General features: G+C 44.6%; 1 protein-coding gene across 4 annotated transcripts in view; it reads right to left on the reverse strand.

Annotated features, from left to right (window-relative positions):
* Positions 1-12,958, reverse strand: part of fgfr2 (fibroblast growth factor receptor 2) — a 38,287-nt gene extending 25,329 nt beyond the window's left edge. For 2 of the 4 annotated variants that reach the window (XM_084947650.1, XM_084947648.1), the window contains exons 1-4: positions 12,193-12,958; positions 9,865-10,117; positions 2,602-2,859; positions 2,205-2,279 (exon numbers count right to left, since the gene is read on the reverse strand). In XM_084947650.1, coding sequence (XP_084803776.1) covers positions 2,205-2,279; positions 2,602-2,859; positions 9,865-10,042 — 511 coding nt within the window. In that variant the 5' untranslated portion in view covers positions 10,043-10,117; positions 12,193-12,958. The remainder of the gene's footprint in view (positions 1-2,204; positions 2,280-2,601; positions 2,860-9,864; positions 10,118-12,192) is intronic. The other 2 variants (XM_084947649.1, XM_084947652.1) reach the window with 2 other exon arrangements.
* Between the last annotated feature and the right edge of the window lie 1,220 nt (positions 12,959-14,178).

The raw sequence follows: 14,178 nt of genomic DNA on the forward strand, positions 1-14,178 counted from the left end.
TGTTATTTATTTTGACAGCCTTTCATGATGGCAGGATTTCCTAAATCCAAAAAAGAAATATGCAACAAACGACGGAAGCTTCAAAGAGTTATTACATATGTTTAACACATGTGAGGAAGGTTTAATTTAATTTAATTAACTTGATGACGATTGATCTGCCACTATCTAGTGGCAGATCAATCGTCATCAAGTTCAGATGTCTGAACTGTCTGAACTTCATCGTCATCAAGTTCAGACATTGTTTAATCCTGGTTGGTTCGCTCAGATTTATGACATCAACTTTTCTTCAGCTGAGTCCCACCCAACAAGGAAGATGATGTCATAAGCAAACTAAAAACTGAGACGGGGAGGAGTTCCCTTATAAAAATTCGAAAGATGCACAACTTTTACCAAAGGGAACACGCAATAAAAGTGAGCAATCATCTAAACAACACAACTGTAAACAGGATACAGATCTGATGATTTAGACCCGAGCTTAGAGCGAAGCTCCTCGTGGCTTTTCAACTTAATCATGACATCATTCCCCCCGCTGCCCCCCTTCCCTCCATCCACCACCCTAAGCATGGCTCCCCTCACAGATCCCTGTAGAGGCTCCTCTACATCTTCTCCAATTACACCACCCCCCGCTGATAAACAAACAAATTTCCATCTTTTCTTCACTAGCATATGTTCGTCAGTGTTCTGTACAAAGTTTAAACAAAATGCTCTGTGTTGCAATGGCCTGATGCCCGATCCAGAAAATAAAGCCACGAATATAAAGCTACACCCCTCACTCTCCACTCTCCTTCCCTCCCTCCCACGCCCACCCTCCTCCTTCTCGGCCCGAGGCCAAGGCTCCACGCCATGCTCAGAAAAGAGTTGGTACTGATCCAACACACCCCCACTCCCCTGCCTCTTTCCCCCCCCTTTCTTTTAATAATAATCTTGGTTTTGAATTTTCAGAAACACACACGGCGAGAAAATGCAACTGTACTGCCAGAACAGCTTCGCCTTTGTTTTCAAACAGCTTATTACCACCAGAGTGGCTGGATCTTTTCCCCCTCAACCATTTTTTTTCTTTTACTCTTGCTCGAGTTCTGCTTCCCCCCCAACCATCACCACCACATATTTAATGGATTTCAGGCAATTACAGTCAGCCCAAAAGTGGAGAAGGAGAACTCACGATGAGACGCAGCGCATGTGGAGAAGTTTAACAAGATGTGGAAGCCCTCAACTTTGTTTCAGCCTCCTTTTCGTGAGTGCGTATGCGATCGCAAGTGTGCACATGCGCATGTGCAGAAACATGTTACTATCCCAGATACTCGCCACAAAGTTGGGTAAAGAACTTTCTCTTTCTCACACACATGCACACACACACAAACCCATCAGGTGGGTAACTGAGTCCAGATGGGCATCTTTCATAATGGATGAGCCCAGCTGACTAAATGGCTGGCAGGATGGCTCCATGAGGCCTGACTACCTGTGAGACACAAGCTAGAAGAATGTAAGGAATCCCTGTACTCCCCTGGAGCGTCCAGCCTGAAATATACACACACACACAAACACACACACACATATAGTCGCTCTAATCTCAGGAACACTAATGTATAGAATAGCAGCAATATGGCTAAAAGTCCAATTTGACAAGAGTTTGGTGTCACTCCCAGAACAAATAAAGACCATCCACTGTCTGTGCTGCTTTAATCATAATCACAGAGTCTCACTTGTGCTAACAAACTCTGACAAAGCTAAGTAGATTATTTCGCTTAGGGATTAAGCCTTTCTAAGTATTTGGCTATCACAATCAGCACTTAAGTTCTGACATGCTCTTAGGGACTCTTCGCTATTTAATAGACTAAAGCACAACCATGGCATGTGCTAATTTTAAAGCTCTTAAACTGAACTTTTTGTTATTTGATATGGGCAAATATGCTATTAGTTAATTGCTTTAGCCTTCTCTGCATCCAAAATGTGCATTTAAAGTGTCATGGAGACATAGCTGTAACTGGTAGGAGAATGAAGCTTGAGTTAACGATGGAACAAATGTCGGGAAACAGAAAGTTATTGAACGGAGAAGTTGGAAGATGTCAGATCAGTGAAGAAACGGGTTACTACTGTCTCTTTAAGGCATCTTGCTCAGGGGTGCCTAATCTACGGGACCTGGTGAGGAAAGGGAGAGCATCTCGAACTCATTCATACCCCCTTTGGTTTCCTCCCATACTCACTTAACTGCTCTCCATCCGCCCCAGTGTCCTCCGATCGCTCTGTATCGTCCTCATCATCCCCCGACGAGATGGCATCTGCACAGAGTAACCACGGTTACTGCCATCCTTTTTTGCACCCCACACACAGACACACACGTAGCAATTTCCATGTTACAACACTGCAACACAGTTTTAAAGGAATCAATAGCGTGAGGGCATTTTTTTTTTTATATTAAATATGATTGTAAGTTACTGTTGTTATACAAGCGCACACACTATATATTGAGCTTCAGGCTGCTCATCCTTGACCATATCTACTCCATGGCCATTTCCTGGATCCACACCAAGCACAGACCAATCCTCTATCTCTAAAGTTCACATCCTGACCTGTCCTAACCTTGCCTGATCCCTGACTCACCTGTGACATTGACTATGAAGCAGACCGTGTCTTTGCCCACGCTGGTGCAGGCGTACAGGCCCGAATCCTTGGGCGTGGTGTCACGGATCTGCAGCACCTCCTGCTCTATCAGCGTGCGGTTGTTGTTGCCCAGAGAGCTGCCATCTTTGGTCCAGGTGATGGTCCCCGTCCCTGGCAGAGGGCAGCTGAGCTTCAGCACTTCCCCCGGGTGCACTGAGCACACCGTGGGCTTAGAAATTTGGTATTTGTTCGACGCCTCTGCAGAGCAGATGTGGGGAGGAGTGGGGTAAGGTCGAAGGGGAACGGGGAAGGTGGGTAGGGGTAAAGGATGAGGAAGGAAGAGGGTGCACAAGGAGGAGGAGGAAAGAGAGGTGGGAGAGGAAGAAACAAGCAATTTAAGAAAGAAATAAAAAACACCAAAAAACCCCAACGGATGCATTTAAATCAACTTATGCAGGAGGAGCAATACAGAAAAGAGGAGGCCCACGTTTCAAACCGCCACACCAACATATCTTTACAAACTCCCAGTCATTTAAAATGAGACCCTTGGAAACCTAGTTCCGTTGAAGTGTGCAGACGATTGGCTGTTATAGATTCCCATGCATGCAGTTATGGCCATAGCTGTGTGTGTAAAGGAGAAAGGAATAAAAACAAAACCAAAGAAAACAATCCAAGCTTTGCGAACAGTTGTGAAATGGACATCTTTGTGGTGAAACACCCCTCCCCAGCCATCCATCTGTTTCAGTGCAGATGCCAAGCAGCCAATGTGTGTAGGTGAGTAGGAGCAGTGCAGAAACATTTCTGCAGCGTTTAAAAAGAAAAAAGAAAAAGGGAAGGTAATACAACTCCAGAATGTCTGCCCATCAGAAAGGAAAGCAGCCAGAAAGGTCTAAGACGGAAGTAGTTGACAGGCAGGGGAAGTGGGAGGGGGGAGGCGGGGATGGGATCGGACGGGGGTTTTTTTTTTTTTCCTGTCTTGGCATTTCTCTGGTACTGACTGTGCACCTAAGCTACGAAAAACCTTGAGCTGGCAGCAGCCTGACTCTTCTGTTTTCCATCTCTCTTGTCGTCGTTCTCTTTCACAACATGGCCATGGAGGATCTACAGCTCTGCCAGATCTACAGCCTCAGCTCCTGCCAGCCAAGGCAGAGAGCAAGAAACTCAGCGCTCTACTCCAAAGTGCATAAAACTCTTCATTTCTGGGAGAAAAATCAAGCCTGCCTGCGAGTGCGTGTGCACACACTGTGTTCTCAGACTTGTACATCTGCACTGACGGAGCAAGATGAACGTCCGACATGTTTAAAAAAAAAAAAAAAAAAAGAGAGAGAATTCTGAATTTCCATAGCTGAGACTGCACTTCTACATCAAGATCGTCATGGATTACACATCCACACACATTGAGACAGTGAGGGAACGCTGAGCAAACTAGGAAAAAACCTAAGCTGGGTTCTGCCGTATATGCTCAAGTCAATTCCAGTCACCCCGGGCACGTTGCAAACTTCACACACACATTCATGCACACGTGTATGTGTTCACTCAGCTCGATTGCAGACTGATCTTAGTCAGTGTTGTTCTCTATAATGCAGATGTTCACAAGTTTACGTCTTCAGTGGGAACAAGGTGAAAAATGGGAGGGATTAAAAAGATTCGAGGGAGGAAAGTTGCAACAATGGAAAAGCGTAAAAAAAAGCCAGCGATGGTGGTATATGCAGAGCGTTTAGCTGAAGTCCGATATGTGTAATTACAGAGGCAGCGGCACTCCCTGCCTTTCCTGTACCTCAATGCACCTTTTCACCGACACCCCACCCTCATTATACACCTCTGCACTTCCTATGTTTGTGTCAAATGTAACGTAAACCTGCACACACACGTACAACAGGAAGGGAAAGTCATTCCGCCACAAGCCTGGAGTTGAGGCATGTGCGCAAACCTCTTGCCCCTAGGCAAGTACACACACAGGTACGGTTCCTGCATTGTCTTGTTTTTCCCTCTTAACTCCTTCAAACCGGAAGTAATTAAACCCCCCTTTGGCACCCAGGGCCGAGTGTGTGGTCTGATAAGAGGTGGAGCTCCTGTGCTGATTGATGGGAGCTGTCTCCGCTACCTTTTACAATGTGGTTTTCCACACTGGAGTCATTCAGTGTGATGTTATTACTGCTTGGAGGGGGGTTTTTCTATATCACAGGGATAGTTCTGGAAATGAAGGAGCGATGGAAGAAGGGTACGCAAGTTTGGAAGGAAAAACAGGAAAAGGGAAGGGCAGGAATTTATCCATTTGGTGTGTGAGTGACTGAATTTGTCTTCATCATTTTCTTTTCTCTGCTGTGTCCATCTGTGCTCCTCCATCAGCTCCTCCTCCTCCTGCTGCTCTTTCACCTCTCCTTCCGCTTTGCCCTCTTCTTCCTCTGATTACACACATCCACACCCACCACGACCCTGCTGACCTAACCTCGACCCTTCCCAAACCTGTTGACACCTCCAGCATACCTGATTTTTCATGGGAACCTGTGTCATCTAACCCCATGTAAACACACACACACAGAATGCAGAAACTAACTTGTAGACAAACTAAGAAAATAAAGATACAGAACTGAATCTTAAACATGTTATCTAAATGCACAGCTCCGGTGAAACACTTACTCTCAGCATGTGTACATGGACTCTTGTAGCCTCTTGTGTGTAAGAGCTGAAACACTTCACTGCAGATTTTCTCATCTCTGCAAAGTTTCATCCCCCTTCTGCACAACAGGAGGGGGCGGGAGCCTCTCTCTCTCACACACATAGACACACACACAAGTTTTTCTCAATTTCTTTCTAAAGCAGCTTTCTCCTCTTCCCACCCTCTCACAGTCCTATCACTTTCCTCTCTTCTCCTGGAGCACATTTCAAACTCCATCTCTCTCCCTCTCATGCATAGCCATTACAAGTGTCCATCAGGTGGAACAGATTCAGCCCCTCTTATCCCCGCTCCCTCTTCTCATCCTCAGTCGCACCATCTTTTGCTGGCAATAATTAAGTCTCACAATCCGAATATATGTGCATATGTGTGTGTGTGTGTGTGTGTGTGTGTGTGTGTGTGTGTGTGTGTGTGTGTGTGTGTGTGTGTGTGTGTGTGTGTATGTGTGGCTAAATGCAGCAAGCGATTCTCACCAAAGTCCCTTTAATGTCTGCTTGCCCATCTGTCCGTCTATCAAGTTGGCATGAGCCCCACAGAAATGTTGGTAAAAGGCAAAGGCAACGTTTTTTTCTTTTTTTTCCTTTCTCTGATCTTAGGAATTGACTTCTTCAGAGAGGCACATTTGCCTCCAGGCCTATCTTCCCATCTCCTCCCTGCCTCATTCTGCAAAATGAGATCGAAGACTAAATGTAATGACTGCCATCTCAAAGGCGCACACTAAGCATGCATGGAGTCCAACACAGACACTCACATACACGTGCTCAAATCACATCATCTCCACTGCCCTTCTTATCCTTCCTCTTTTTTCTTTTTACCCCTCTCTTCTTCCTCTGTAACCCCCTCACGTACTTAAATCCCAGGACTTTTCTCCCCTTTTTTGTCTCTACCCCTTTTCTAATGTCTGTGTCCTTTCAGATTCAAATCCCTCCTCTGCTTTTTTTTTTATGACAAAGGAGCAGCTCCGTGAACTGGCTCCTGCAAGCATCCATGGCAACAGCCCCTCCAGTTCGCTCACCCCTTCACCCCCTCATCAAGGCCTTCCCTGAACCCCACACGACCCCTTTAGCCCTTTGGACACTATGTACAACAATCTTCTTAGGCTGAACGTAGCAGTAGTGACCCTCAGAAACATTGCATTAATCTTGAGATTATAACAAGTCAGATGAAGGACACGCTGAAGCCAACAGTAACGACGATCTAATGATAATCTGTCAGATCAGTAGACTATAAAAACACTTAACATAAAATAACTTGCATAAGATAAGAAAAACATATTAAGCGCTTAATTCTTAAAGCTGTACAACAAATCAATGTGCTGCTGCAGTGGCATGGACAAGTTTGAGTTGTTTTAGTTTTCTTTTTAATTTTGATCCCTTTGTATTGTTTATTTTAATGATTTTTTTTTTTTAATTGAGGTGACGGATAGTAATTCTGGGGGGGGGGGGGGCTACTGAGGAGGGGTGGGGCTAATGGCAGAAAGAGTACAATATAAATGTATTGCATCACCCTAATCACATTAAATTTGCCTGTAACGTAGCATTGTTCCTTAACTCAATAATATCGTTATGGTTACCAATTAAGTGGTTAAGTAAACTTTTCAAAAATCTTCATAATGCGCAGATAACAACAAATGTGACCTCAGCTTGAAAGGACAAAAACAAATAACAATGTGATCTAGACCTTTTACACTTTTATGAGGCCACAGATCTTATATATATATATATATATGTCCTTAATAGGAAAGGTGGGGTTTTTTGCCGTCTACCACCTGAAGTACACCAGACAGTGCATGGAGGTCTGACAAAACAGGCTGGCACAGGTAGCGGCTCTTCCCAGCCTCTTATCAGACAGCTGTGAGAGTGAGCGGTGGAGTGACATGGTATTTTCTGGCACATAAGCCAAAGCAAATAACGCACTCCAACCTACAAGATTAACACCAGCTAACAGCAGGCTAGTAAAAGCCATTGTGTGAAAGCTGTATATTAAACCCAACTGCCTCCCCCCCCAAACACACACACCGACTGACACACTGTGTTTGTTTAGAGTTCAGTTCCATTGCCATCGCCACACATCTAAACCCACAATCCATGTCATTAACTGGCCAGCTGACAGTTTTACACTTTTACAGCTGCACTCCTACTGTGCAGATAGCACAGTGCTACAGATCAGTTATGAGCAACACCTCGCACACGGATACACACGCTGAGACAGAAAACTGTAATCCCATTTTGTTTAACATGTGCCGACTGTGTGACTGGTTTAAAAGGGCGCAGCGTACATGTGAAAGCAGGAACGATGCAGCAAGAAAGCCAAGAGAGCAATTACATTCCTACTATGGAAAAGCAACTAGTGTGTTGTTAACAAGCATCCATCCCATTCTTGTGCCTGTCTAGGCATCAAAGAAATCTTCCTCGATGCATAATGGAGCCTATATTTATTTAACCGCTCGACTATTTTGAAGCGCTGCCTCCATGCTGATCAGAGCATTTTTGAAGAACACAGTCAGGCGGGGACGACATGAAAGTCAAGCCAAACCATGAGCTGACTTTTGTCAGCCTGCGTTCCAGTGCGCCTGGTGCCACATTTATTCCGCATTATGTGCAAGAAGAGTGGCTTGAAAGAGCAGAAAAATGCCTGTGTATTTTCTGCCATTGTCATTCAGAGTATTTTAATCAATGTGCAAACAGAGCGTGCCTGGACAAGGTAAACGTTCCCATATTGAAGTGGCTACAGCGGCAACAATAAGCCTGTTGTGTGAAGACATTAAACAGCACGTTGAGTCCGCTTCTTCCATTGTAACAGCCACAGGTAGGCAAACTACCAGGGCCACCAGGGGTGCAGGGGCAGGCTGTATAGAGACAACATTGATATGCAATCTGATGAATCTAAAGTAATTACTGCTCCCACAGACACAAGCAAGGCTGCAGGGCAGAGGGGAGGGGAGCGGGGGTTTTTGAGAATTCTTAACCTTTCTGGGTGGGGTGTGGGGACGGAGGCGGGGGGGTATTCAAGACAGTTAGGTAGGACAAGTCAGTCCATCTCTCTCTAACATCTGCATCCCACAGGTGACTCCATAGTGTCCTGTCAGTATTAGTGAATGGAAGAACGCAACAGACTGAAGAGGACAACACATTGAGTAAAATCACACAAAGGTGCTGTTGATGATAATTTAAATAACTAAATATTTGTTTGCAACATGCAACAGATAAATTGGTTCACAATCAGATAAGCAGAACAGGTTCTTTGTGCCCTCTCTGTTCTTCTTCAGGTGACCTCACCCAGGTCTGGCCACTTAATCTCCAGTCACATGACTTCATCGCTGCCCAGCAGCACTCTGTAATCTCTCCATCTAAAGGAGAAGTCAAATATGCACAAATCCTCTTAGAGCTCTTCTGGGGGATTTTGTAACTCTGGAAAACTCCCCCTGTCCTCTCTGTGGCCATGTAGCGTAGCGTCCGGGCCATGTGGGGCTCTGAACTCACCGGCTTGGAGCCAAACAGTCTGAGACAGAACAACAAAAACAACAGGAGAGGAGAGCTCGGGCAGCCTCTCATCCAAGTAGGTAAGTTTGATACCTGACCTCAAGGGCAAAGGCCGAGAAAAGGTACAGTGTGTGTTTGTGTGAAGACAGAAGGACGGTGGAGGAGGTGGCTTAAAAGTGATGCTCTGTTGTTTGGCCTAACTCACAATTAGCATGCTGATTAAAGCCCGGGAACAAAGGACTTTGGAATGCGACTTACCATCCATCAAAACAACTAATTAGCTCGTCTCTAACCAGACTCCGAGACCAGAGACACAGAAATAGAGAAGCCTAAAAGAAAGACTAAAAAAAAAAAAAAAAAAAAAAAAAAAGCCTTTCAGCCTTTCACTAAGATGTTTCTCAAAACTATATAGCTTAAAACAATTATTCAAACTTTGCAGGAACAGGAAACAACAGCAGTCGTGACTGGAAGAAAGCAAAGACCAGAACTCTAAATCTCCATCTCAATCTCTTTCCAGGCGAGAAGGTCATGAGAGAGATGCCGGGATAAACATTGTGCCACCCTTCTTCACAACTTTCCCTCCAAACAGAGACACAAACCAGGCTTTACAGCTCAAGTATAGCTCAGTAAGCTACACACAGACAAGAACAATAAAACAAAAAGAGTGCGAATTAGAACTCACAGTGAGGAAAACAAGAGGTTGGCCATGCCGGGGTTAGTTGTTTCTCTTTAGTTTATTTATATTTCTCCCTCTAAAATGTTGTCTCTTTTCCAATATTTCAACTTTTACTGGAAGTTAAATGAAAAAAAAAAACTTCTGCATGAAACTCCGAAAGTTAAAAAATAAATAAATAAGAGTTTAAAATATAGAAACTGTGTCACGGGCCAGTTCTGGATTCTTATCCACGTCAATGTGAGTAAATGACAAGAATTTGAAGGAAGGATGCAAAAGTAAACAAAAACGATCAATAGGATGAAGGGTGGATTTATTTATTTATTTAGTTAGTTATTGACAAACTGGTGCCTGCTCTTGAAAAACAAGGCAAACAAATGTGGGTCCCCCCCACCGTCTCCTACCCCGTGTTACAGCCCCTCACTGCTTACCTTCAGGTTCCAGAGTGGCCTCCTCCTTGGTGGCAGTAAGGGGCGGCCGGGCCACGCTGACAGTCAAAAGGGACAGCAGGACAGCGGCCAGGAGCCAGGCCCACGAGGCCATCCCGCTAGTGGGGGACAGCGCTCCCCATACCCCCCTTCTCCACCTCCCCCTGGACACTGATCCCATCTGAGGGGGTCCGCCCAACCATCAACTGCTGCAGGGTTGGCCTGTCACTCACCGGAATTCACCCAATCACCTGGGCTGGGAGGTAAGGGGAAGAAGTTGGGAGACAGATTGAAGAGGCAGAAGTGTGAAAGGCAGCAAGGGGAGAGAACAAGAAGACAGATTTAGTCAAAATGGTTCATCTTAATTCATAGATGCTCTTTGAGCCACGTCCCTCTTACTTCTTTTTAAAAAGTGAGAGACAGCTGAAACAACAGAGTCACCAAGTGCTTCAAAATGCTGTCAAACAAGCCACACCACAGACATACCGGAAAGGTGAGGCAGCCCACACAGAGCCGCCTTTAATTTTGATCTGTACGCACTGACATATTTCAGAACATCGCACTTCTAAATTTTAGTGTCAAATGAGCCGTTTCACTCACGTCCCCCAGACTTCTAGCATTTATTTAATCTCACATGAATCTAATGAAAAAAAGAGCATCACCTGTTCCACGTTCCCACGCTGCTAATTTTTCCCCGCCAAATTACTAATATTACGGGTTTTTTTGTAACAGATCAGTCATTATATGTTTTCAAAAGTCACTGGTGCAGAAAAGGCAAAGCAGCAGCCAGTGTGGCACCAGTTTCTCCGCTGGACACCGCTTATGCGCAACAGATGCACCAAACCTGTTGCCCGCGCTGTTGTGTTTGTGTTAATCGCATTCGTAAGAGCTTTTATTGCATGCCCAGGACTTGATTATGAGAGCCGTACGGTTTTAATTGAAAAAAGCGATATTGCAACATGGGGACAAACACACGCATCGTTCCGTTTAGCCAGACATCTGCGGTTCAACCGCGGCGAAGTGTCTCTGGAGGTTTGGTTAAGTCACGCTTCCCTGAGCTCCTTCTCCTCCAGCTGGAAGTATCGATTGGTTTCACCCGCAAAGACAAATGTAATTTGACTTTTAGAGGGCGAAAAAGAAGACGTGCACATGCCGAGTTATCTTTCATTCAACCGCTCGGGGGCGGGGGACTGCGGGACACGGACGGTGACCGCGCACCTGATGTCTGCGTGCATGCTTGAGTTCATCCCGACATCTTAACTTTATTAGAGAAATGCGCCGGTGTGAATTTTGAAATTAGAGTACCCAGTTCCGCATAGTGACAGCCCAGACTCATGAATTATTGATGAAAAGTAAACGAATCAGTGCACCAATCAAGTACTACTGGCATCACCGCTGTCTAAAAACTTCTGCAGGACGAAAAGAGCCCAGATATCACGCCCCCACCAAAAAAAGCCTCCATGTGGGGGTGTTTTCGTGCTACGCTGCTTAAAGAGAGCAATACAAATACTACATTTTTCTACAGCCGTCAAATAAATAAATAGCCTACAACAGAAACGATTTGGAAAAAGAGAAAATTAATGCGCAAAACTCAGAAGTAAACGGTATATAGTGATACGTGATATAATCCACTCTAAAACGGGACCCACTGAGAGCTCGGCCTCATACATGACCAAGCCTTCATTTAAAAACTCGAGCTTTCAATGAAATTTCTTGGCACTGATTGAATCCCCGATTGAAATTCAAATCAGTTGGCTTTTTCCACAATGAGGGGGGCTCATTTGGAGCTCCTCGGTGATTTAGGGCTCCGGCACCAAGCAGTGAAAAAACAACAGCGGTCACGGGGTAATTGGCACCATAAATGCAATGTAGAAAATTTACCAAAGTAATAAATAACCCGGACACTTGTTAATGGGCCCTAAAGTGATGATGCAAGGTGTTGTGTGGCTCCTCTCGCGTCTTAAATAAACAAAGATGAAGTTCACAGAAATAAGTTTTTACGTGCAAAAAAAGAAAAAAAAAAACCAAATTGTTTTTTTTGTTTTTTTAAATGCATGCCAGGAAAATATGAAACTAAAATTTAAAAAAAAAAAAAAAAACTTTATAAAGAACTTTACGCACTTCGTCGTCTTCTGGAAGCTCTTTTGGTTAGAAAACTACAAACAAACAATTTTCAGGGTTTTTTTCGTGCAGCTGTAAAAAAAATAAAATAACTGCACAAACCGTGGAAGCGCATTTCTACTATCGCGTATGGCAGCAGGAACCCTGACAGATGAGGCTCTGAGGACGCATTAGATTTTTTTTTTTTTATCCCATGCAGAGAACACTTACCAGGGAGGACTAAAATCGTGGAGATCTCTGTTTTGGCATGCACAGATAAGGGAGGAGAGAGCATGAGCTGAATCCAGAGGGAGGAATGTCTCCAATAATACAATGCAGCGGCAAAAAAGGGAAAAAAATCGAGGCGCTGGCTTTTTTTTTCTTCAGCTTACTATTCCACAATCAGCCGGCATCAGCTCGGATCTGAAGATATATTCCAAACCCGACTGACAGCGTAGTCCAATGCCATGCACAGAAATCCGGGTTTACACGCGTTATCCTTCCAAAACACTTCGTAAAACCATATCGCTGTCCCCCCCTCGAAACTTTCCACCTCTCGTCACCAAGTTTCTTCCAAAGCGCAAAACACTGCCCAGTGTTCCCCGAACAGCGCACTTGTCAACTCAACAGAAAGTTTGCAGCTACCACGTACGTGGAGTTCTAAAGGGCAGAAGAGAATAGTTGTCCACTGCAAGGAGAAAAAAAAACACCTCATAAAATCCGTGAATGTGCGTCCTCTCGGTGAAACGAGCGTCTCTCGCGTCTACTTCTTCCGCCGACAGTCTTCACTCTGTTACTCAGACGCTTTGTCAGGTTTACTAGATTTTTTCTCCTCCTTACGTCTCCACACACACCGCCCTCCTCCTTCCCTCCAGTGCGTGTCATCACCCCGAGTGTAATTCGAGCCGGTGCCTGCACTGCTTTCGGGCCCTGCCTTCCTCCGCCCATCAAACTGCAGAGCTGCCTGACTGCCTGCCCCGCGCTCGACTCGTTCACACAGAGTGGGAATGCGAGAGCCACTGCTTCTCTGCCGAGCTGTCAGACCGCAACGCCGCTCAGTGGCCAAGACGTGACACAACGTATAGCCCATAGACTGTAGTGAAGCATCCCTGCAGACTCAGTATTAGAATATTCAGATCAGTTTCTCAAAGTAGAAATAGTGTGCAGTGATTTAGAGCAAGAAAACTGAAGTCAGAATGAAAGATCGGCAGAGGTTCACCAAACTACAAAAACCATGTCTACAAATTGTGGAACAATTTTAGAACAATGTTCCTCAATATAAAATTGCAAAGACTTTGAATATCTCATCATCTGCAGGGCATAATAGGATTCAAAGCATGCGCAAAAGACAATATTTGATGCCTGTGATTTCTGGTACTTCAGACAGCACGGCATTAAAAACAGGCATAGAAATCACTGTATGACCTGAGGAACACTGCCAGAAATTGTCTGTGACCACAGTTCACCATGCAGTGCAAAGCCCTATGATGCAAAGAAGTGAAAGATATGGGGAAATGATCCAGAAACAGCACCATTTAAAATCCTTCAAAATGTCCAGCAACTCATTTCTTTGGTTCCCAGATGTTTACAGACAGTAGAGGGGATGCTACACAGTGGTGTTGCTGCCAACAAATTCTAAATGGCCTTAAAATGTCACATTTTCTCAGTTCCACACAGTTTGTGTCAGTCATAAATCATTACATTCTGTATTTATTCACATTTTACGCAGCGTCCCAACTTTTTTAGAGTTGGGATAAGAAAACATCACTAATATAGCAGTCCGAGTAATACTGATATATCACTGAAAACATTCTCTCTGCGTCTGAACCTTTACTGTTTCATACTATTGTGCACATTTTTAAATAAGAGATCTTTTTCATAGCTCGTGATAACAGAACAATAAATGAAAGCAATAAGAAGTGAATCACAGTTTAAGAGAGGGGGAGGTTTATGATATTCTGCAAGGCTGCGGAGTTTAGAAAAAAACTTCTGTTTATAACTTTCCTATAAATGAACAGCTCTGTCTGCAGCTACCCGGAGAGAAACTGAAGGTCGGCCCAACAAAAGTTGTCCCCCACTGATTCAAGCTGTCTCCTGCATTGGTTCAGGCGTTCAAGTGCCCTGAAAGAGACACAGGCGAGGGTGGAAGACTCTAATCTCTGCAGACTTTTTATTTTTGTCTCGCTTTCACTGCAGGAGCCCCTTTTTTTTAAACAA

Source organism: Perissodus microlepis, chromosome 13 (genome assembly GCF_051167445.1).
Source record: "Perissodus microlepis isolate ML-2025 ecotype Zambia chromosome 13, ASM5116744v1, whole genome shotgun sequence".
NCBI lineage: Eukaryota > Metazoa > Chordata > Actinopteri > Cichliformes > Cichlidae > Perissodus > Perissodus microlepis.